Genomic DNA, 25,535 nt, shown 5'->3' on the forward strand with positions numbered 1-25,535 from the left:
CTTCTTTTCCCACGTCGCTGGTTCAGAAACTTAAAATACAGTATATTAATACTATAATAATATTATCTTATATATTGATATTATATTAAACACCAACAAATATTCGAAGTTTGGACCAGCACACGATCACACACTATGGTGTGTGTGTGTGTGTGTGTTTATTTATTTATTATTTTTAAAATACGCCACATGTCCTGGTGCGTGATTCATGAGACTTTTGGCAGAAATATTTTGCACTAAATATATTAATGAATTTAAATTTTTTTTTTTATTAAAAAAACCCTGTTTTTAGAAGTCCAGAAACGGTAACATGTTTATTAGCAACAGCTGCATGGGATTTTTTTTTTCTTCTGCGTCCTCCGCAGACAGAACCTCAGGCTTCAGCTGTTTATTAAGCTGTAAAAAGCAGCGACGGTGGAGCTTTCGATAATTAGCTCTGACTGAATTCTGGAGGATTGAGCCGTGTGCCAGACGTGAAAATGCTTCTGCATGATCACTGAATCATGAGTGAGACTGAAAATCAGACGTTCAATTAGATTAAAGCAGTTTTTCTTTTTCCTGAGCGAGGCTCTAGTTCAGATTCTGGTGACTGTCAGGGATTTTTTATTTTTTTTTGGCTACATTATTTATTTATTTGTTTGTTTATATTTATTTTAGTCTAACTGTTTTTTTTTAACCAGTATATTAACACTCGGCTAACATGAATGCTAACTAATGGTTCATGGGCGAAAGACGAAACGTCCCGGACGCAGGAAGGCGTTTTACGTTTGGAAGAGCTGGAATTTTAAGCAGCACGTGTGCGGCGTCCGCTACGACGTCACACCGAATGCGTTATCGTTTCTATAGTAACAGCTCATTCACGGCTTGCGTGATCGTTGACACGGTGAAGTTTTCTGTAAGGAGACATTTATTTAAACTTTATGGAAGGAGTCTCCAGTGTCAGCGCTTCGATGTTAATGAGAGGATAAAAGACGTACAGTTTGTTACGTTACCGAGAAACTGCAAAGCGTAAACTCTGTCCTGAAGACTCGAGTCTCACGGACGTTACACAACATCACATACAACTATAAACAACCATTTCCTGCATAGTGTCCACGCTTACGGACATCCAGATCCCCTGATACTTTACATTACTGTAATTTAGCGTAAATTTCACCTGAACATACGTTTCTACTGGTTACTGAGTCTGTTGTCCATCCCCAGTGTCTCTGGTGTGTCTTTACCAACTTTCAACACAAATTACATTTAATGAAATCTTTTCATTCCAGACTTTAAAAGTACCTTAGCTTTACAAAAAAAAAAAATGTAGCTATTTTTTGTTTCAAAAAATGATATTTTTATAATTTTGGTCATCAAAATTAAATATTTTAGACCTGAACAATTTTTCCACAAACATACAGGAAGATTTTTTAATTATATTTTTTATATTTATATGCCTTTTATAAAGGCATAAGGTTTATTTTTAAACTCATGGCATTCCTACACATAGTTAATCCATTTAGTTTTTAATAAAGATAAGTAATATTTAGAAAAAGCCAAAATTCATATGACATGCAATTTGAACTTTAAAAAACAACTGTAAAGAATCTGGATGTTGTTTAAACATTTTCTGCATGAAAGGGTTAATAAAATAAAAATTATAATCTTTGGCAAATTGCTGAGGTATAAGAAGAATATTATTAACCTAAAAACCTGCTTAAAGTTTGTTTTAAAGTTATTATTATTATTATTATTATTTTTTATTATTATTTATTTATTTTTCCAGCAGTTGCAGTTTTATCCTGAAAGTCCTGCATCACATGTTCTTGTTTTGTGCCTGAAGGCTTGTTTTTATTTTACAGAAATCATTAAAATGATTAAAAATGTAATGATATCAGTTCATTTTTATCATATTAACATCTCAAAAAAGTTCTAACCAGGAAAAAATTATATGTAAATCAGCAGACAAATAAAGTTCTAAGGTGTAAAGTTGCCAATCGGAATAACGATCCATATTACAGTTCTTTTTTTTTCCACACACTCTGAGGAAAGCGCTATCCGCCCTCTTCCACATACATGACCTCACAGACGCTTCTGATTGGCTGGTGTCGCTGTGATTGACAGGGGAGAGAGATTGTGCCTCTCACACTCAGAGAACACGGCCAGTTTAGCTCCCTTGTCTCTTCGGATGGCTGTGACATCGTTTGGCATTCGAACTTGCGATCTCCTGATTTTAGAGCGAACGGAAAATAAAACATCAGATGAATTTTCCTGTGGTGTTATTTTCAGGATTTGTTTTTTTGAAATCTGTTTATTAATTGGTAGAAACCCAGGAAGGAATTTATGATGTTTAGCGCACGTGAAAGTGTTGCCTGCTGATTTTATAAAATTTTTTAAAAAAAGCATGATCAAAATTTTGATTTCTAAATTAGCTGATTGCTAATTGCTCTAATCATGATTTCGGTTCATTTGTAGTGACTCAGCTGTCGTATTTATGCTTAATGTGTTCCGTTAGAAATGTCCGGGGTGGGAGGGTTCTAACAGTGAACGTTTGGGCTAATTGTTTAACAAGGTGCATGAATTTTAAGTCTTGCTAATAAAGCAGCGTTAATTTGAGCTCGACGCTGATTAACAGTGCTGCTCGCAGTCTCCTCGGCGTGGGGATTTTGGATAAATCGTGTGATGGATTGCGCAACCTCACCAGGAAGCAGACTGCAGTCATGAGAGATACGAGGTCAGAGATGTTTACACGTCCTCCTTGTCGTCTAGACGTCGTCCCCGTCACATCAGCTCTCCGGTTACAGTGTGAGTGTGTGTGTGTGAGTGTGAGAGAGAGAGAGAGAGAGAGAGAGCAGGAAGTTCAGGTTAAGGATCTGATGTAATTACGAGTAGTAACGTTCAGCTTTTCTGTGACCAGAAGGTGTGAAAGACTTCGAGCTGAGCAGACTGAGATAAAATACACAAAGCTGCGTGTTTTTTTTAAAATACGTTCACGCTGTTTGGAAACGAGTAACGCAAGAGTCTTTTTATGGCTTGGACTGTGCACAGGAAGTTGGTGTAAACTTGGCTATAGATGAACATTACATAGAGAAATTTATGTAGTTGTGTGTGTGTGTGTGTGTGAGTGTGCGTGCGCGCGCGAGTGTGTGAGTGTGTGTGTGTGTGTGTGTGTGTGTGTGTATATGGAGCTCAGTGTGTTGCTGTAACGTGAAAGTCATTTTTTTCCTGTGTTGCTGCAGTGCGATGCGGGACAGAGCAGTGGTGTGTGTGTGTGTGTACTGCAGACTTTACAGACTCAGGGGACTGGTGGAGGACACACACACACACACACACACAAACACACACTCCTTAGTGTGTGTGTGTGTGTGTGTGTGTGTGTGTGTGTGTGTTTGGGCTTCTGCCATACCTGCTGTCCTCCATAATACAACACAGAGACATAACGATCTGCAGTCCCTCTGACACACACACACACACACACACGCACACACACACATACACGCACACACACACACACACAGGCACAAGCACACACACACACACAGGCACAAGCACATGAACGGACCAAAAAGAAGTTTGTACAAGGTGGGCGTGAAAGCAGTTGGAATGCAGAAGGACATTGGGGGCGTGTCTAATTTGCATACTCATGCATATTCATAGTCCATTCATAGGCATTTTTATTGATGTATGTGTGTATAAATATTCTTTTTTTTTTAGGTGTTGTTCTGTATAACTATGGATTAGTTTTAAATGGAACAAATGTACAGATTTAGAGGAATCTGAAATACGTAATGTTTTAAATAAGTAAAGATTTAAGCATCATGGTTTTTGATCACTTTTTTTTTTTTTTTTTTTAACGATTTTAAGTGTTCTCGTTCAGAAGAGTTTTATTTTTAGCGCGGGTCTGTTAGTGCTTCTTCATCCCGCAGTGGACGTCCTGGGTTGCTAAGCAGCAGCGGTCACCTGGTTGAGGGACATCATGTCCCACTTTACTCCCCCAAGCTGTATTGTGCATGTCCACACACACACACACACACACACACACACACTTCCCCTGCGGCGTCCTGCTGTGCAGCGTGAGGTCAAACAGCAGCAGCTCTTCAAAGCAGCGCTCTATTTTAATCGCGGCTTGCGCGTCATTAGGATAACGCCGGCCCGAGTTTTCCGGCCCGAGCTGAGCGACGCTTAAACACGTCTTAAATAACCTATTAGCAACGAGACATCCCATAATTCCTGTGAGCAGCTTTTCACCACCCAGCCTGCGGGGTCGCGCTTAAAACTGTACAGCGGAGCGCTGTGTAACATTACATTCAGCTAAAACATGTCTTTATCACACACACACACACACACACAGGTGCTTTTATAAAGCACAATAATCATTTTATTAATAAGCATGTTATTAATAGTCAAGTCGTTATTCGTCACGTTATTGTCACGTGATTATTAAGTCACATTTTTTATATTTTCTTGTTACATTACTGATAGTTGTGTTATTTATAGTTAATTAAGAAGTCATGTTATTAATAGTCATTGTTGTTATAATTAATAATAATATAATTATTAATAGTTATGTTCTTAATAGCCATGTTATTAAAGATCATGTTATTAATAGTAACATTAATAATAATAGTCTCATTACTGTTTAGTCTTTCTGTGTTATTAAAAGTCATTTTATTCCCAGTAATGTACATATAATAATATTCATGTTATTAATAGTCACTTTATGTTATTTATAGTTAGTTACATTATTAATGATCGCATTATTTATAGTCATAGTAATAGTTCTGTTCAGGAACCGTGTAGTTCCTGTTGAGGAGAGTTCAGGAACTGTGTAGTTCTTGTTGAGGAGAGTTCATGAACTGTGTGGTTCCTGTTCAGGAGAGCTCAGGAGCTGTGTAGTTCTTGTTCAGGAGAGCTCATGAACTGTGTGGTTCCTGTTGAGGAGAGTTCAGGAACTGTGTAGTTCCTGTTGAGGACAGTTCAGGAACTGTGTGGTTCCTATTCAGGCGAGCTCAGGAACTGTGTAGTTCTTGTTCAGGACAGTTCAGGAACTGTGTATTTCCTGTTGAGGAGAGTTCAGGAACTGTGTAGTTCCTGTTGAGGAGAGTTCAGGAACTGTTTAGTCCCTGTTCAGGTTAGTTTTGGTACCTTTTGCCTCCTCAGAAGGTTCTGGAACACAGCTGTATGAATAGTACACACTACTGTTTAGCAAGTTAATGTCGGGTATCTAAGCATTTAGCAGCCTGGTTACCATGACAACAGGCCACTGTTTGTGACCATAGTTACCATGTACTATTTTATCATGCTATTTTTTCATTATTGCAGTATTTTTACATGTATTTTTAGATGTAGCCATGGAGAATCTGGAGCTCACATCATTTATAAAAAACCTCCATCTTTAAACCTCATTTCCTCCTGAGCCGAGCGTGGACTCGATATTTACGCCGGTTCTCTTTAGATTTTCCTGTACAGAAAAAAACCCGGTGTGTGAAGTTGCTCCTGATGCAGTCAGCATTTCTGTAAGAGCTGTCTCGTGCTGCGTCGTCCCTCTGGCGCTGTCGTTCATAACGCTGTGCGATTGTCCATCTGGATGCTGCTTCGCTGAGTCACTCCATCTACAGACCGACTGCAGACGCAACACGTCCCTCCTGCTGCGTCACCGTCCGTCATCAAACACCGAGCGGGACGCCAAGCAGACGTGGACTGACAGACACACACATGCTCATCTCTCACTTTCACATCTGCTCAGCTCTCTCACAGTTTGAAGATCGATTTTAGTCCAGAATTTTAAACAAACTAATAGCTGAGATACGACCAGAAAGAAGAGCGTCACTCAGTAAACTCAATAATTGTTGCTTCTTTAGAAACAGATGATCATGTTATAGGAAGTGTGTGGATTTTCACACGACAGGAAGATTGTAATATTACGAGCTTCATGCTGTTTAAAGAAAAAAAGGCGACGAGTCAATTGGGATCTGAAGAGTCGACTCTTATTGGTGATCTGAGTCAAATGATTTGAATCACTGAAACTCACTCGGTAAACTCAATAATTGTTGCTTCTTATAAATATATAAATATGTTATAAGGAGTGTGTGCACTTTCACACGCAGGACGATTGTAATATCAAACTTTGAGCTGTAAAAAAAAATAAAAAATAAATCAGTGAGTCGTTTGGGATCTGATAGAGTCGATTCAGATTAGTGAGCTGAGCCAAATGATTTGAATCACTGAAACTCACTCAGTAAACTCAATAATTGTTGCTTCTTATAAATATATAAATATATTTTATATATGTGTGTGTGTGTGTGTGTGTTATTTTTGCACAACAGGAAGATTGTAATATCAAAGTTTTTGCTGTGCAAAAAAAGGCGATGAGTCAATTGGGATCTGAAGAGTCGACTCTTATTGGTGATCTGAGTCAAATGATTTGAATCACTGAAACTCACTCGGTAAACTCAATAATTGTTGCTTCTTATAAACATATAAATGTGTGATAAGGAGTGTGTGCACTTTCACATGACAGGACGATTGTAATATCAAACTATTTGCTGTGTAAAAAAAAAATAAATCAGTGAGTCGTTTGGGATCTGAAAAAGTCGACTCATATTAGTGAGCTGATTCAAATGATTTGACTCACTAAAGCTCACTCAGTAAACTCAATAATTGTTGCTTCTTATAAATATATAAATTTGTTTTATATATCTATATATATGTTGTTTTTGTACAACAGGAAGATTGTAATATCAAAGTTTTTGCTGTGTAAAAAATGGCAATGAGTCATCTGGGAGCTGGAAGAGTCGACTCAGATTGGTGAACTGAGTCAAATGATTTGACTCACTGAAACAAGGCGGAATTCTCTCGCTTGTGTGAACGCGGGGCAACGACAACTTCGGTGTGTTTTTCTTATTTGGTTTTACTTACAACTTAGAGATGGCGCCGATCCGATAGCCAGTATTAGACATCGGAGGAAACGTATTGGAAATCGGATCCTGTAACAAACTGCAAAGATTAGAAGCGGATCTGGAAAAGAAATGTATTTTTGAAGCTGGAAATATTTACATATAAAGCGACTTGACTGTGTCTTTGATTGATTAGATTGATTTTTATTATATTTCTACTTTATTAGGTTTATTATAATTACAACAGTAGTGATGTTTGTGTGAAGGAGTTTCACTGTGAAGTGCTTCAGCTGAAAAAAAAATTCAAGCTTCCTAGTTTTTTTAAGAAAACAGCATCAGATGGAAGTCGATATCGGTGTTACGATGCTCGTGGTTTCTGTATCGGTGTCAGAAAAGGAAAACGTGGTGTCGTGTCCTCTCTGATTAGAACGTTTTACTTCTAGGTTTTTCCAGGTGAGCAGATTTCCAGTGCTGCAGTGGAACCGATTGTAGATTTCTAGCAGTGAATCTGTGTTTTGTGTGTTTTGTGTGTTTTGTGTTTTTCCCCTAGATTTGCTTATGGTCATTCTTTTCCTACATCACGTCTTCCTGTTTCTAATTGTGGCAACACTGCAAATGAGTACAAGTGTGTTCATGAGGTGCTCAGTGACGTATTTTTGAAGTAATATTTCCAAACCATGAGGAAATGGAAAGTTTCCCTTTGAGTGAAAATGTACGCTGTGACATTAGCATGGTCAAATAACACCACTTTTTTTTTTTTTTTTTTTTTTGAAATACTCAGACCAGTTTGTCGTGTCACTCATTAGCCACCAATGTGCAGAATTCAGACTGTTTATCTACAGGGTGTCACAAAAGTCATAGGGAGCTACGTGTGCCAGCATCGCGCTGGTTGTGTCTTCGTCAGTGGAAGTTCGTGGACGTCCACGTCTCGGTTGGTGCGCAACACTTCCAGTCTTTCTGAATTTGTTAATAAGTTTGGCAGCAGTGTCGTGTGTGTGTGTGTGTGTGTGTGTGTGTGTGTGTGTGCGCGTGTGTGTGATGTGTTTGCCGTGTTTCCTCTTAAAGTCCATCGCAACCTCCGATCCTCCATCTCCATGAGAATGATTTCAATACGTTCTTCTTTTGTCAAAAACATTCTTAAAGGCTATCTGAAAAAATATATAATATAATATAAACTAAGCATGTTAAATTTTGCTAAAAAGTGTTCATTTCTCCTACGTATGGAGACTTTCAGGACACGCTGTATTACTGTTACTTTGCTTCCAAACCCGTAGCCAGCGAGAGTACGTTGTTTCTTGGTTGTGCATCAGCGGGACTCCACTACTGAGATTAACGAACGCTTTCATCACACGAGAAAGTCTGGATATTTACGGACCAGGCTTGAGAGAAAGCAAACTTTGTCACCTCGCTGTGTTTATAACTCCTCGTTCCGTCAGTGTTCTAATTTCTTTTATATTTTTTTTATTTTTATTGCATTTTAATTACACATGTATATATAAATTTCCATGTAACAGAGAAAACACACACACACACACACTTCTATCAACACGTTTTCCAACTCCACCACATTTTAAAAACAATTTGAAAGGTCCCCAAACTCCATCAAAAATGATATATTTATCTCTTAATATAGAAGTTATCTTTTCCATTAACATATCTGTTACCATTTCTTTCAGCCCACATCCTATATTTGGTGCATATATACTTTTCCAATTTAAAGAAATAAGCCGTTTCGCTTGAAGAATACATATATTTATAAATATATATTCCTTCTTTTTTAACTTGATCTCCTTAGGATGTAAATGAACTAAAAAGATTGTCAGTGTTCTCATTTGAAAGGATGAAATCACATTCCCACGTTTCCTCGTCTTTTCTGTCTTTTCTTAGCAGCGTGGACTTTTATGTTTTGTGCTCCGTGTAAACCATCTCAGCGTCGTACTGTTGCTAATTTATTACTCGAGCTGCTAACTCACGCTGGGCTTTGGGAATCTTCATGCAGTCTAACGTTATTAACAGCCCCTGATGTAATAATCTCCTGCATGGTGTTGCTAATCAGATCGAGATTTACAATAGTGACTAAACAGCACAAGTCCAGTAGCTGTTGTTTCACACGCTCGGTTCCCTCCAAACCTTTTTGCACATTTTAAGTGTTTTAAACTGCCTTTTGAACGTAATTACATGTTATTGCATCACAAGTAGCTTCTTTTCCAGCAGTGAGGTGGTGGATCTGCTGCTGTTTGATAACTAACGTTTAATGTTCATTCATTTTATTGACGGAGTAGCAGAGTGGTGCTGATAAACACACTTCATTTTAATACACAATTACACAATACCTTCAATCATAATCTGTGTTTTTTGGCAATTGATTGGAAGCACATTTATCTTTACACTTTTTTTTTTTTTTTTTGAGTTTTTATGGCTGTACTTAATGTCATTCTTCTCCCAATTCCAAGATACGATCTTTCTTTCTTCTCTAGATACAGGGATTTTGGAAGGTTTTAGATGAAACCTTCCGTATCAGCCGATATCCAATATTGTTTTCTTTTAAATCTACTAAATTGTTAAAATGCCTTTTTTTTTATTTTTTTTTTTAACTGAAGCACTTTAAGATCACAGAAATTACACTAGTGTTCTAAATATTATAAATATAATAACATGTTAAAGTAAAAAGAAAAAAAAATAACCTCAATATATAAACATTTCCAGATTTATTCCAGAAAAACAAATTTCTTTTCCAAATCCATCTCCAGTGTTCCCAGTTCCCAACATTCCCAGTTTAATGTGTACTCTGTTCTCTCTGTTCCCAGTTCTCTGTAGTTCCAGTGCCCCGTGTTTCCCTTTCCTTACGTTCCCAGTTTCTTTTGTTTGCAGTTCCTTATATTCTCAATTCTCTATGTTCCCAGTTCTTAGTATGTCCAGTTCCGTATGTTTCCGGTTTCTACAGCCCCAGTTTCATGTGTACTCAGTGTTCCACGCTCCCGTTTCCCGATATTTCCGATTTTTTTATGTGCTCAGTTCCCTGTGTGAACACGCTTAATGTTTTGGGAATATTCTGAAGAACGATGTTTTCCAAAAAAATCTCATTTATCTCTTCTTTCTTTCTTTCTTTCTTTCTTTCTGTCTCAAAAACTCAAAAATTGCAAAAACCTTTTAGAGACTTTTGTTTAGTTCTTTAAAATTTCCTAATTATCTCTCAGGGTTTCAGACTTTGCAAATTTGGGAATGAGCCGAGTTGGATGGAAAGCCTTGAACAATGTGGAGTTATTTGTGACTCGGAGCAGTGGAAGTGGAAACGCGAGGTTAGCAGGCAGTCGGTCAATGGCAGGAACTTCCCCGTTTTTAGGGCAGGAAGTGTTGTGATTGAGCCGACATGAGGGATCCTGGAGTTACTTCCTGTGTGTGTGTGTGTGTGTGTGTGTGTGTGTGTGTGTGTGTGTGTGTGTGTGCAGTTACACACTGTGTCCAGCAGGTGAGGACAGAGGACACGGAGGGAGAGGAAACGGACAGATCCAAACCCCCAGTTCTTCTTCCAGCTCCAGTGCTGCTCATCAAAGCAGCTGTTGAAACCAAAGGCCTGATTTTTTTCAGGCACTAGTTGAAGAATATTGTTGTGTTTCTTTTTCTGGAGGCATTCGGGCCGTACTGACTGAACCTTAATGTGTTCTGAGCAGGTCGCAGTCGCAGCGATGCTTTTATCTCATTTCGAGAAAAATGGCAGAGTTTGTTCTTTTGAATGTGAAAGAAGCAGAAACAGTTTAACAGCTTTGAGTTTTAACTATTTATTTTCTAAAATAAAAAAAATTTAAAACCTTTTTATGTTAGAAAATCTCTCACCTTCCAGATCTCCCCACAGTTCCCGAATTTCCCAGTTCCCCACGTTCCCAGTTCCCCACGTTCCCAGTTCCCCACATTCCCAGTTCCCCACGTTCCCAGTTCCCCACATTCCCAGTTTCCCACGTTCCCAGTTTCCCACGTTCCCAGTTCCCCACATTCCCAGTTCCCTATCTTATCAGTTTCCTTTGTTCCCATTTTACTATGTTTACAGTTTCTTATGTACTCAATTCACAATGTTCCCAGTTTCCTATTTTTCTTGTTTCATATTTTCTCTGTTTAATATGTTCCCAGTTCTCTCTGTTCCCAGTTGTCTGTGTTCCCAGTTGTCTCTGTTCCCAGTTCTCTGTATTCCCAGTTCTCTATATTACTAGCTTCCTTTATTACCAGTTTCCTTTGTTCCCATACTCTATGTTTACAGTATCTTATGTACTCAGTTTCCTGTTTCTTCTTTCCTATGTTCCCAGTTCTCTGTGAATATTACAAGTTCTGTATACTTCCCATTTCATATGTAACGAGTTCTCTGTTCCCAATTCCCAGGCTTCCCAATTCCCAGTATTCTCACTTCCCTGTCTTCCCAATTCCCTATGTTACTAATTCCCTATGTTTTCAGTTCCCTGTGTACCCATTTCCCTATATTAAAAATTCCATATTTTCCCAGTTTCCTATGTTACTAGTTCCTTATGTTCCCTGTATCCAGTGCCCTGTATTCCCAGTTCCCAATATTCCCAGTTCCATCTTCATGCATTTATTATTGTGGACTTTATTTATTTATTTATTTTTTCAAGAGATGTTTTTTGATCTACATGACTCATATCTTTCACCTCAACTCTGTTACAGAAAAAAAAAAAAACCTCACACTGAATATTCCGACTCACTCGCACGTCCTTTTGCATAACAACGACCTGCAAATGAGTAAATGTAAATGTCAGGTGGGTTTTCAACGAACAGAAATGTCTGTAATTTTGTTTTTTTTTTTTTTTTCGTCAGAAGCGTTTTTTTTCCCCCTCTATGGTACTTCAGCATTTCATCTCCGAACCTGCCATTTGTTCCGCAGCAGGATCCGCTCTCGCTCAGACTAAAGCGTCGGCAATTTAAATGAGACCGTCTACAAACGCCCGCCTCGTGATGATCCAGAGGCCGAGGCCGTCGGGAGTCTGGCGGGCAGCGTGGGTAATGTAGTACGTGCAGGCGCTGCTAGGCAGCGTGGGTATTCTAGTGCGGCAGTCTCAGCGGAGAGCCGGGGCTGCGTGACTCATCCCATTAACGGCTCTCTGGCTGCTTTCAGGCGGAGGCGAACCTGCTACACCTCCTCACTACAGAAAGAGCCTTTCACACTCCTCTCACTCTGACTTCATCAGAGCCGAGATCCTGCCCAGCCAATCTGATGGAGGAGTAGAACCGTCTCCTGTCTCTGATCGAGAACTGGAGAACAGTCGAGCAGAATATCTGCTGCTGCTGCGCTACACAGTGGGAATACCATGTGACCCAAGAGTAAAAGAAAAGCGAGCAGTGATGTTTGGAATGAATGTGTGTGTGTGTGTGTGTGCTGGTTTTTCTCCACATACTTATACAGCTTTATTTTCCGTGTCTATGGTTAGCGTCCTTATGTTGGGAGAGTTATTTTTTTTGTCTAATGAACTTTAGTGCTTTAACTTTTATGGAAGGAGTCTCCAGTGTCAGCGCTTTGTAACAATCTCGGTATTCTCGGTTTCTCGGGAACGTGACAGACCTCTTAGAGAGTAAAAGCAGAGGTTATTGAAGGAACAAGTGTTTTAGCTGATATAATGTAAGTGTTTTTTTTTTTTTCTAACGATGTTTGTCATCGTTAGATGTAACTATAAATGGATAATAGTTTGTGCAAAACTAAAAATATGTAAAACTGGGATCTCTGTACTATAAGAGGAGTAAAGTATTATAGTGCTGTTATTGGAAAATAATCAGGGTGGTAACAGTTGCTCACCCTGTCACTGATTATTTTCCTATAACAGCATGACACAGACTTGCCTAACATGCATGATGTGCATAGCAACAGTAACTAAGCATGGGCGGAGCTTACGATCAGTCAGTTAGTGCTGACAGTTAATGTCCTGACTTTCATTCATGTCCATCAGAGCGACGTACCATTTTCTAATTAATTAGGTAGAATTAACGTCTCATCCTCAGCTGATGAGTGGATCGAGTTTATTTATTTATTTACTTATTTATTTATTTATTTTTAGGACAGACTTTGGTTCAAAAAAAAAAAAAAAAAAAACCCAATAAACCAGAGCAGCACTTCCTGTTTGTTCTGTCGTTTTTGCAGTGTGTGATCATCACAGCCGCTCTACTCAGATCTGCAGTCATGGCTGACAGCGAGGACCCGCTGTAGACCCCCTGGCCTTCCAGAACCTCGTGGAAACACACACACACACACACACACACACACACACACACGCACTCCCTCTGGAGATCGTTTTCACCTTGCCTGAGAACGGACCTGTGGAGCCAGAGGGGACGTGAGATCCATGAATTCATCCAACACTCCAGGTGAGGCTCTTTCCTCTGCCGCTCTCAGCTCCGTTCCCGTCACAAACCGATCGCTGCTTTAAAATTCATGCGAGTCAAACAATATCCCACGATCCCACAGTCGCACCCCGGCGCACGCCTCAGTGCTAATTACACAGCAAAACCCTTAGGTAGGGATTTAAACTGTTAATGTGTAGTAACCTAAATAATGCAGCACAGCCGAATGACAATATTACAGCAAGCCACGAAGGTTCAAAAATTAAAAATAAATAAATAGCAATAATCCAGTTTAGCAGCATCGGGCAATTTAATTTTCACAGCTTTATTAATTTCAACATTTTTAACATGTTTTCTTGAGTGTTTTCTGGAGAAAGTCCACAGATCTTGTTCTCATGTTTGCGTCGCCATTTCTATTTAAAGTTTCACCTTCAGCACACGCAAAATCTCATCCTCGTCCCCTCAACACTGCATTTCCATTTATACGATTATACGTTTATGCATTTGTGCATTCGGCTTTTATCCACGTCATCGCTTCAGTCCTGCGGAGTGACGTCACATCTACTCCCATTCCCTCTCTCCGAGGTCTCATTACAGATCTGTGGACTTGTATTTTTTTTCCTCAACTCCTTTTCGTTTATTAAATGTGTCTGTAATCAGATATTCATGAAACGCTTGGTGATTTGTCGGTTAATGTTGCGTTTTTTTAAATATTTCTGTGAGATGTTCGCGCGGTGATGTCACAGCTGGGCGTCGCTGGTGCAGGAGTTAACAGATCACGGTCAGTTTTCACTGTTAGCTCCTAAAAACAAAACTTTTTTCTCACTCACCGTTTTCCAGCCATATAACGACGCGTTAGTGAGAAATCCAGTGGATACGTTGAAGCAAACGCTGGACTCGAAGTCCCAGAATGCAGTGCAGGTTTACGACGCAGTCGGCTGGTCTGTGAGTTCGAAGCGCGGCGGTGTTAGCGTGGAAGCTTTGGAAGCTGATCTGTTTGAGCAGAGCGTACAGATGAGAAGGCGAGAGAGCTGGACAGACTAAAGCGCCGCCGCATCGCTCTCTTTAGGTAGAGAAGAAGTGAGGGCTAAATCCCGTTGGACCACTATCAGCAGGGAGTCGAACGGCATTCTGGGTAATGTCGGCAACTTGTGTATATAATATAAAGTTGTAATATATTCATTTGGATCCATTTATAATTATAAAGATCGATACACAAGTCATTCAGAGCTTTTTTTTTTTTTTTTTAAATATCAGTTGTGTGTTTTTTTTTTTAATATCGGTTGTGTGTTTTTTTAATATCGGTTGTGTGTTTTTTTAATATCGGTTGTGTGTTTTTTTAATATCGGTTGTGTGTTTTTTTTTAATATCGGTTGTGCGTTTTTTTAATATCGGTTGTGCGTTTTTTTAATATCGGTTGTGTGTTTTTTTTTAATATCGGTTGTGCGTTTTTTTAATATCGGTTGTGTGTTTTTTTTTAATATCAGTTGTGCGTTTTTTTAATATCGGTTGTGCGTTTTTTTAATATCGGTTGTTCGTTTTTTTAATATCGGTTGTTCGTTTTTTTAATATCGGTTGTGTGTTTTTTTTTAATATCGGTTGTTCGTTTTTTTAATATCGGTTGTGTGTTTTTTTTTAATATCGGTTGTGCGTTTTTTTTAATATCGGTTGTGCGTTTTTTTTAATATCGGTTGTGTGTTTTTTTAATATCGGTTGTGTTTTTTTTTTAATATCGATTGTGTGTTTTTTAATATCGATTGTGTCCCAAATCTTTAAATTGCGATGTGCGTTTTTTTAGAACTTCCGAACACCGTATATGCGTCGTTTTAGCAGTATTAAAAATATCTTGCTGCTCGACCTTTCCCTGTTTTCCTGCTCCGTGTGTCCATTTCTGATTCACTTGTTCATTCGGCAACTCCAAACACACACAGACACACACACACACACACACACACACACACAAACTCCGTCTCTCCTCCCTTCTCTGAGGTTTATAATTAGAAGCGGTGACGGCCGTGTAGACCTTTACTAACCTCCCGTCCCTCCGCTGACGTCGGTGAATGTCACTGTTTGCCGTGGCAACCCTGCGCTTCACTCCTCCGCTGCCCGAGGGCCGAACGCTCATTGGGCCGCTCGGCCCGGCTGACGCCACTCAGGGTACTCGTGTGTGTGTGTGTGTGTGTGTGTGTGTTCTCTCGTATGACATTTTGTTGCATGCACAAAACATCAGGTCAGTTAAGGGTTGTGTATTATCAGCTTCATAATTATTGGCACCCTTGGGTAAAAACAAATACCTTTATGGTTAATTAGCGTAATCTCACACTGAAAATACAAAGCCCCCTTTTGTAAATTTATTCTAAGGAAATTAAAAAAGTAAATTTAAAAAAAAAAAACAAAACAAAATAAAACACTGGATCACAATTATTGGCACCCCTCCCGTTACGATTTGAGCCTGTTATAAGTGGTCATCGCTTTTCAGTCTTCAGTCTTCAGAATCCAAATGTCAGCTTCATCAGTCGTCGTTTGACGTGCACCATGAAGCAAACAGTGAAGCAGCGCTGGAATAATTAAAGATTAATTAAAGATTAATTTAATTAAAGATTAAAACGTTAATCAGAAATGCCGCTCTAAGCAAATCTGGAACATTCTTGTTTTTATATTTTTCTTTTACGGGCTAATTTCAATTTTAGTAGCTTGTAGACTGTGGATCAAACATGCTTCAGATTACACCTACTAACACTTTTGTATTTTGTAGTGATCATTCTTTATATATTCTTTATATTTTTTAGGATTTATTTACATTTATTTACATACAAACGTCTTTATTGTTTCTGCGCTTACTCCTCTCATTCCAGCACTTGTTCAAACCAGCATTAGTCTCTAAATTTTTTACATTACAGATTCTCCAAGTGCTCTGTAGCGCTAAACAGATGTAAGGAAACCGGTATTAAACAGTAACTAGCATGTTTCGTTGCCATCAGCTTAAACAAAATGGCGGCGCGCTTCTACTGAGATGAGGAGTTGCAGTTTTCTGAGGAAGATGATAGAAAACCTGAACATTTCACCATCTTGTTTGACGGGATTATATAATCTACAATTTTCTGTGCAAATAAAAGTCCCAAAGACTCGACTCAGCTCTGTTACAAGACAAGAAAGCCGTAGATCAGGATATTTACACCACAGCACTGTTGAATGCTTGATTGTGATTGGTCAGAAGGTGTTGATGAATTCTCTATAACAGCAGCTCTGACAGTAGTGCAGCTGCAAGTCACAGGTTTATATTAATGCACTCGTTCTTATGCGTTATCGTTTCTATAGTAACAGCTCATTCACAGGGACTCGTACAGCGGATGCTATGGTGAAGTTTCTGTAAGGAGACGATTATTTAGTGTTTGTGGAAGGAGTCTCCAGTGTCAGAGGTAAAGCTGTAATTTAAGATTTCCGACGTCTTCAGGACAGAGGAGTTTACACTTTGCGGTTTCTCGGTAACGTGTTTATCACCTGTGGTTTTTTTTTTTTTTTCAAAAAAGAGAGGCTGATGAGGGAGAGACTCTTTATAGCTGCTATAACATAAACGAAAACAGGAACTAGACATTCCGCAAACTTCCCAGCTTGTTCCAAACTTTTAACTAACGGAAATGTTTCACAGGCAGGGCTGCCCTTAGGGGTCGTTTTTTTTTTTTGTTTGTTTGTTTTTTTTTCTTTTCTTTTTTTTTTTTTTGGAGGTCTGGTTTTCCGAGCAAGGGGCTGGTAACCACAGAGCCACGTGACGATCCAGGAAGAAGAAGCAAGAAGGCTCGGCGTGTTCAGCCACGATGAGAGCTTTTTGTTGCACAGAAAATCACAGACTGTACCCAAAAAACACAAAAAGAACATTTTTGACACAGTGTGTGCCTCACAGGAACTGGTCCTGTGTGATGGGGACTTTTATTAAGGCACATAAGAGTTGCTTCACATGACCTTCCTCCAGTCTGAGCTGCAGAATTATGGCACAGTTGAAAGCGTCATAAAAAACAACAGGGTTACATAATCTACATTTTTTACCTTTGGAGCGAGTTTTAGGATGTGTTGGATGCTTGATTTTATTTATTTATTTATTTATTTTTTCCCCGACTCTGAATTGTAGTGTAGATCGGTCAAAGAAATAACCCTAATGTTATCCTAACCTAATTTAATAAAGATTAAATGCTGTTTAGTCTGTTGTATTAATGACTATTAATTTTTACTAATTGACCAGTAGTGGACTAATCATCTTGTTAAAGCGTTATTAAAGCGAAAACTGATTCATCGCTATTTTAGCCTGTTTTATTAGACTGGATAAATGCTGAGAATCAGCAGCCTTGATCCAGTTCGCTGAGACCTGCACGTTTGTTCGTCTTGTGAAGTTTGTGAGCAGCTACATGCTACGCGTTGGTCTCGGTTGCATTTGGCTTTGTCCCAAACAGCACCCTAAAGTCCGCACTTTGGTGATGTCGTTGATGGTTTAACAATCTCATATCAGTGGCAACAAAAGTATATACCAAAACATGCACTAACATTGTACACACTTCCTCAACGATAACATGCCGAAAAACCTGCAGTGTCGGTTAAAATGATTTTTAATTTCAGAAGGTCGTTGATAAATAAAGTGATGAGGGAAAAGGGTGGCTCATTGTGTGCTGTAAATTCGCCTATTCATGCATATTCTTCGATGATTCATTGATTCTTAATAAGGGTAAAAGTGTAGAGACGTTTCTACACCATTTTGTTTAGCAGTTTTTGGTATTATATACATAAACATACACTATATGATCAAAAGTATATGCACCCCAACCATCAGACGCATATGTGGCTCTTCCCCAAACTGTTGCCACAAACTTGGAAGCTCACAATTGTATAGAGCGTCTCTGTGTGCTGTAGCGTTACAATTTCCCTTCACTGGAACTAAGAGGCTCAAACCTGCTCCAGCATGACAATGCTCCTGTGCACAAAGCGAGCTCCATGAAGACATGGTGTGTGAAGGTTGGAGTGGAAGAACTCGAGTGTCCTGCACAGAGCCCTGACCTCAACCCCACTGAACACCTTTGGGATGAACTGGAACACCGACTGAACCCCAGACCTCCTCGACATCCCAACATCAGCGCCTGATCTCACTAATGCTCTTGTAGCTGAATGAACACAAATCCCCACAGCCACGCTCCAACATCTAGTGGAAAGCTTCCCAGAAGAGTGGAGCTTATTATAACAGTAAAGGGGGAATAAATCTTGAATGAGATATTCAAAAAGAACATATGGGTGTGATGGTCAGGGGTGCACATACTTTTAGTCATATAGTGTATATTAATGTGGTGTGAAATTAAAGTTAAGGTTACACAAAAAGTTATATTCAAATCGTGATCTTGATTGGTTAGTGGGATTCGGTTGGAGAACGGTGTCGATCGTGTAGCATTTGCGCTCGTGTAACTATTGAATTGCGAGAAAGCTAAGCTGTGAGTGAATTTTCGGAGTCAACGACCCAAACGCCTGCCTGGAGTGAGAAGGAACAAGGAAGTCGGAATAAAAATCGGATAAACTGCGAGTGACGGATGTGTTTGCAGAAGCGCTTTCTTTAGAGCACTGCAGGGAGCTCGGCTTCTCCTTCCAGGTTGCCGTCATTATGTGCCTGTGTTAATATTTGAATCAGGGAAATAAATAAGTAAATGTATGTGTGTGTGTGTGTGTGTGTGTGTGTGTGTGCGCGTGTTATCTGCCCAGGCAGAGCGATGCAGCTGGTGCTGTGCGGCAGATGACTCATCGCCCTGCTCTGTTTGAGAAGAGAGAATCACTATGCTTCCTGTGTGTGTGTGTGTGTGTGTGTGTGTGTGTGTTAGTCTAAGCACGTAAATCCACACTTGGGATGCGAGTTCTTCTGTCTATACTTTGATATGAGTCATCACATGATTAAAAAGCTTGCGTGTGTGTGTGTGTGTGTGTGTGTGTCTGTAACGCTGATGGACGTCTTGATGAGGACGGTGTTTAACACGTCGCTTGTTCCCGTGCTGTAAGATGCGGAGACGGTGTTGGAGATAAACACCGAGGGGAAAGAAGTTCACACCACACAGCCAGCTGACGCTTTCACTTCCTTTTTGACGCGTTCGGTAAAGACACACTTTATTTCTGGACCTGATTATACATGCTAATTGGTTCTCGTGAACCTGATGATCTGGGTTTTACTGAAACCCCTATTCAGACAGGATTAGTTTTACCTGTCGAGCTGGAGGAGGTGTGGCCTGTGTACCTGCGCAGAGCCATTGAATGGGGCGTGGCCGGTGTTTCTGTCAGTGCCACGTCACAGTGAAGGAGGCGTGGCTTCTCTATCTGTCAGTGTCAATTCCAGTGAAAGAGTTGTGGCATTTGTAGCTGTCAGAGCCATGGAAGTGGGTGTGGCCAATGTGTCTGTCAGTGTTAGTTCCAGTGGAGGAGGCGTGGCCTGTGTACCTGTCAGAGCCACTGAAGGAGGCGTGGCTTATGTTTCTGTCTGTGTTAGTTCCAGTGAAGGAGGCGTGGCCTATGTACCTGTCAGAGCCACTGAAGGAGGCGTGGCTTATGTTTCTGTCTGTGTTAGTTCCAGTGGAGGAGGCGTGGCCTATGTACCTGTCAGAGCCACTGAAGGAGGCGTGGCTTATGTTTCTGTCTGTGTTAGTTCCAGTGGAGGAGGCGTGGCCTCTCCATCTGTCAGTCCCAGTGAAGGAGGCGTGGCCTACGTGTCTGTGAGTTCCAGGAAAGGCAGTGTGGCCTCTCCATCTGTCATCTCTAGGAAAGGAGGCATGGCTTATGTGTCTGTCAGTCCCAGTGAAGGAGGCGTGGCCTATCAGTCCTAACACTTTTAAATTAAATTAAATATCGAATCGGCGCTAAATCATATCACATTTGCTCATTTCCTGTTTTAAAAAAACACATCCTTTATACATCAGTTTCTTTCATGTTAATGAGCTAATTAACCCGAGCTAACCGGGAGAAATCTCAGCTCAATTCCTCTTCAGAAATCAATAAGAAATGGAGAAATTAATTAGCAGATCTCCTTCTTCTTCTTCTTCTTTTTCTTCTCAGAGGCGACAGTAACAATGACAATAACAGAATAATGAATCCTATTTGTTTTTTTTACTTCTCTGGCCAAATTAAAACAGTGGATTTGTCCCTCTGAGGATTCGTTAAAGCAGTCCGAGTTTTTCTGAGTGGGCGAGCACACACACACACACACACACACACACACACACACACACACACACACACGCTAGTGACGTCTTTTTTTGTTTTGCTGTTTGTGGACTAGTGCTTGTGTCCCTGTAGGACTCACGGAGGAAGGAGAGGAACAAAACAACAGCCCACAAAGTGCTGCCTTTAATCCAGATATCAATGACGCAGAGATAAATACTATATTTAAACGTCTTTCTGCACTTTACATTTTAGACACGTTAAATATATCTGAGTGCTTCAGCGCTCTTCTGATGAAGGCTTTTCACATGGGATCAGTGTTGCATCCGTCTCGGCTAATAAATCACCGTTTTAGCTACGAGAAAACACACAAGTGTCTCAGAGAGTGCGTCTAGCTACGTCAGTGCTAAAACATATCCACATTTGCAGCTAGCTATTTTTCAACTAGTCTTGTTTGTAAATATGTCTCCTGAGTTGCTGTCTCCTTTAATTTATTATTTTGTACATTGTAGTACGTAGCCTGTGAGTTTGAAATAATGCCATCCATGTTGGACAAACGCTAGCTGCGCTTAGCATAGCTGTCTCTAAACTTAGCATGCAAGAGTCTAAAGCCATGTCGACCTTCTGGCCTTTCAGACTGGAAGCGATAGTTTGTGATGGTAACAAATAACTCATTAATGTTGTGCCGCAGAGTCAGAGGTTCTCAGCAGAGCAATCGGCTGATCTTCTGAGTTTGGTCAGTTTAGGAGAATACAGTAAACAACGTCTGAGGTGAAGCACCATACAAATGTCAGACCTATTTTTAAATGTGCCTTTCTGAAACCTTCTGAAGAAACAAAAGGCCCCTTAAACTTCTGAGGAAGTAGAGTTCTGAAACCTTGTGAAGAGATGAAGGATCCTGAAACCTTCTGAGGAAATAAAGAGATCTCGATCCTTCTAAGGAAGTAAGGAGTTCCAGGTTCTTCTGAGGAAATAAAGGTCTCTGGAAGCTTTGATGAAATAAAGTGTCCTGGAAGAAATCAATGATTTGGGAAGCTTCTCATGAATTATGAAATTCTGTAGTCTTCTGATTAAACAAAATAGTCCAAGAACCTTCTGAGGAATTAAAGAGTCCAGAAACCTTCTGAGTAAAATAAAGAGACATGGAAGCTTCTGAGGAAATATGGGCTTTCAGATCTTCCTGAGCCAAGAAATAATTCCGTAACCTTCTGAAGAAATAAAGTCCTGGAAATTGTAAAGAAGTAAATGTTTCTGGAACCATCCGATGAAATGAAGGCTTTCTGAATCTTCTAAAGGAGTAAAGAGTTTTGGAAACTTCAGCGTAAAGCTTTCGTAAACTTTCTTAAACTTCTAAACTTATAGGAAATATCAAATGCTGGAACCTTCTGAAGAAATAAGGAGTCAAGGAACCTTCTGAAAAAATAAAGAGTCCAGGAACCTTCTGAAGAAGTAAAGAGTCCAGGAACCTTCTGAAGAAGTAAAGAGTCCAGGAACCTTCTGAAGAAGTAAAGAGTCCAGGAACCTTCTGAAGAAGTAAAGAGTCCAGGAACCTTCTGAAGAAATAAAGAGTCCAGGAACCTTCTGAGAAAAATAAAAAACTGAGGAGGCTTCTGAGGAAATAAAGTATCTCTGTAACCTTCTGAGGAAATCGAGAGTTCTGTGACCTTCTGTGGAAATAAAGAGCACTGGTGTACCGCATGTCCTGTTTCTATAGAGACCTTTTAGAGATATACCTGTGGATATAGTGCGTGTGTAAATGACGTTAGCGCTGTAGAACACTGCAGTCCGTTGTGTTTTAAATAAACCTCGATAAAGCGCACACTGCCCTCCCCCCGCCTTCCTCCTGCCAAATATACCTCAGCTCACGTCAGAAAGCCTGAAAGGTAGATTCGCCTGGAAATAACGGTGTGTGTGGTGCGAGTTGAGGCTGTGAGGAGTGAGTGTGTGTGTGTGTGTGTGTGTGTGTGTGTGTGTGTGTGTGTGTGTGTGTGTTACTCGGCCCGGTTCTCGCCTCATCACTCATCATGCCGTTGCAGCCCAAACACTCGGCTCGTTGATGCGGGAGGGAAAAGGGTGACGTAGGGGTTAATAAACATCCTGGACCACACTGATGGGTCTGATCACAATCAAGAGCAACAGGTGTGTGTGTCTGTCTCTGTGTGTCTGTCTCTGTGTGTCTGTCTGTGTGTGTCTGTGTCTGTGTGTGTCTGTGTCTGTGTGTGTCTGTGTCTGTGTCTGTGTGTGTGTGTCTGTATGTGTCTGTATGTGTCTGTGTGTGTGTGTGTGTGTGTGTGTGTGTGTGTGTGTGTGTGTGTATGGTGGGGGAGGGGTGTCATGGATGGCAGCAGATCAGAGGAATATGTAATGACTGACTGAAAGTACACAATCAAAATGGCCTCCCCTCTCTCTCTCTCTCTCTCTCTCTCTCTCTCTCTCTTACTGTCTCTCTATTTTTAACTCACTCTTTCTGTCTGTGTCTGTTTCGTTTTTCTTTCTCTTTCTGCTTCTCACTTTCTCTTTCTCTCTCTTTCTTTCTCTTTCTCTGTGTCTCTGTTTTGTTTTTCTATCTCTCTGTCGCTTTCTCTTTCTGCCTCTCTCTTTTTCTGTCTCTTTCTCTTTTCTGTCTCTCTTTCTCTTTCTGTCTTTCTCTTTCTGTCTCTTTCTCTTTCTGCCTCTCTTTCTGTCTCTTTCTCATTTGTCTCTCTTTCTGCCTCTCTCTTTCTCTTTCTGTCTCTTTTTCTGTCTCTTTCTCTTTCTGCCTCTCTTTCTGTCTCTCTTTCTCATTTGTCTCTCTTTCTGTCTCTCTCTTTTGTCTCTCTGTCTCTTTCTGTTTGTCTCTTTCTGTTTTTCTCTTTCTGTCTCTCTCTTTTTCTTTTTCTGTGTCTCTCTATCTCTTCCTGTCTATCTCTATCTCTCCCTTTTTCTTTTGAAATCTGTCTCTCTTGATTTGACAGAGCGTAACCTACATCAAAGCATTGATTTACTGATTTTACTGCTGTTCTGGGACGAGTCGAAAGCAAGGTGCCTGAATCTTCTGAGTAAGGGAAGAATGCTGTAACCTTCTAAGGAAAGAAAGAATTCCAGAGCTTTCTAAGGAAAGGAAGAAATAAAGGGTTCCCAGATCCTCTCAGTAACCTTCTAAAGAAAGGGTTCCTGAACATTCCGAGGAAATAAAATGGTCCTGGAACCGTCTGAGGTAGTAAAGCATTCCTGAACCTTTCGAGAGAAGAATCTTTGAACAAGCGAAGAATTCCAGAAACTTCCGAGTAAATTATGGATCCTGGAAACCTAAAATAAAATGTTTAGGAATCTTGTGAGGAATTAAAGACGTGTGAGTTAATAAATTCCATCCATGTACGAGTTTTATTTCCTCGCTTTATGAGTTAAATGACTGAGAATAAATGAGAATAAATGACGTTAGCTTGCACGTGTTTTGTTTTAGCTAAGTTAGCTAGACGAATTTCTCCGCAAGCGCTAACTAGCTACATTAGCTCGTTAGCTTACATTATTAAGCAAAAAAAGGCGACTCATTTGATTAAAAATTTACTTTGTGAGACCTTTGTGCTATAAGGATCCATCTGGGTTACGGTTTAATAGCAGATACAGTAGAACTCTCTGAGCTTTTTTTTTTCTTTTGCACATATTTTTATTTAATCATTAATAAACTGGAGTTAAAGTAGAGCTCAGGGTCAGGTGATGCCATGAACCTTGTATCATGCAGCCGCACCTAACAGTAATGGGTTTTACACACACACACACACACACACACACACACACAGTCTGCGACGTGTTGTTTTACACATGACCGTGTGTGTGTGTGTGTGTGTGTGTGTGTGTGTGTGTGTGTGCACGCTCTCTGTCAGAGTCGCCCTTTGATCTCCGGCGGCTCTCGAGCCCGTTTTAACCGCAGTGGTCATGACAACGGCTGCTGCTAAGAATACAGCGGCGTGGAGACCTAATTTAGACTCGCTTCTAGTTTTATCCTCTTTTCCAGCGATCCGGGACCAGCTGCTTCCACTCCCACTCTCCCAAAAAAATAAAAAAATTTTAAAAAAGAAAAGAAAAACAGAAGCAGTAGAGACGTTCACTGCAAACACGTGTCGCAAGTTGCGGTTGTTTACGCTCGAACGTAAACAACAACATGTTGCTAATGTGGTTTTTTTTAACTTTATCGTAATGTTTTCTTTTTATTTTAATGTAACGTTCGTAAAAGTAAAAGTTCTGAAACAGAAACGGAGCTACAGATCAAACTTATCTTTATGTTCAATTAGCTTGTGTGTGTTTTGAAGCCACGCCCCTTTTTGCTAATATTTTCACACATTTTGCTAATAGTTTTACACTGTGAATAGATGAAAGGCGAGACTAAATGCTGTCCATTTTGGAGCGAGTTATGAATAAATATGAATAAATGTTTATGAAAGTTTTATGAGGAAAGAATACATTTTCATCATAATTATAAAAATAATGTGTAAGAAAAAGAACCGAAACGTCACAATAAAAGCACAAAATAACGTCTGTGGCATGTTTTTGAGAATATTACATACTAAGAAATATGTCTAAATTCACCTAAAATAGGACATAAGTGTGTATTTTGAAACACGGCTATTAAAATAGTTAAAAAATAAATAAATAAATAAATAAATGGATTAAAGTGAATGATGAAATAAGCGATTGAAGCCGATGTTGTACTTCGTTGTCATGTTATAATTTTGCAGCGTGTGTGTAGTCGTTATCGTACGTTGAGAAGGCGCAGACAGCTGAGTGGACGGTGAAAGCCTCCTGACCCATATGTGTGTGTGTGTGTGTGTGTGTGTGTGTGTGTGTGTGATATTGACCTCTGTGTTTGCTGTAGCCGAGCCGCTGACGCACGTTAACTGTGTGACAGGGCAGCAGTCCTGCTCCGGGTGAATGATGATGACGACATCAGGGCTGCAGCGTACGCACAAAAATAACACACTGACATTGTGTTAATATTCATTTACACCACAGCGCTGCCGAGTTCTGGAGATCTGGATTCTGATTGGTCAGAAGGTATTGATTCGTTTTCTGTAACAGCGGCTCTGACAGTAGCGCGGCTGCTATAGTCACACGTTTGTATTAATGCGCTCCTTCTAATGCGTTATTGTTTCTATGGCAACAGCTCATTCACAG

The 25,535-nt window shown here is 40.0% G+C and overlaps 1 protein-coding gene across 1 annotated transcript in view; it reads left to right on the forward strand.

Moving 5' to 3' along the window:
- The window catches only part of hdac5 (histone deacetylase 5), a 104,514-nt gene that overhangs the window by 7,377 nt on the left and 71,602 nt on the right, over window positions 1–25,535 (forward strand). The window contains exon 2 of the mRNA XM_053228269.1: window positions 13,012–13,235. Within this exon, the coding sequence (XP_053084244.1) occupies window positions 13,214–13,235 (22 nt within the window). The 5' untranslated portion in view covers window positions 13,012–13,213. The remainder of the gene's footprint in view (window positions 1–13,011; window positions 13,236–25,535) is intronic.

This window comes from Pangasianodon hypophthalmus, chromosome 23 (genome assembly GCF_027358585.1).
Source record: "Pangasianodon hypophthalmus isolate fPanHyp1 chromosome 23, fPanHyp1.pri, whole genome shotgun sequence".
Lineage (NCBI taxonomy): Eukaryota > Metazoa > Chordata > Actinopteri > Siluriformes > Pangasiidae > Pangasianodon > Pangasianodon hypophthalmus.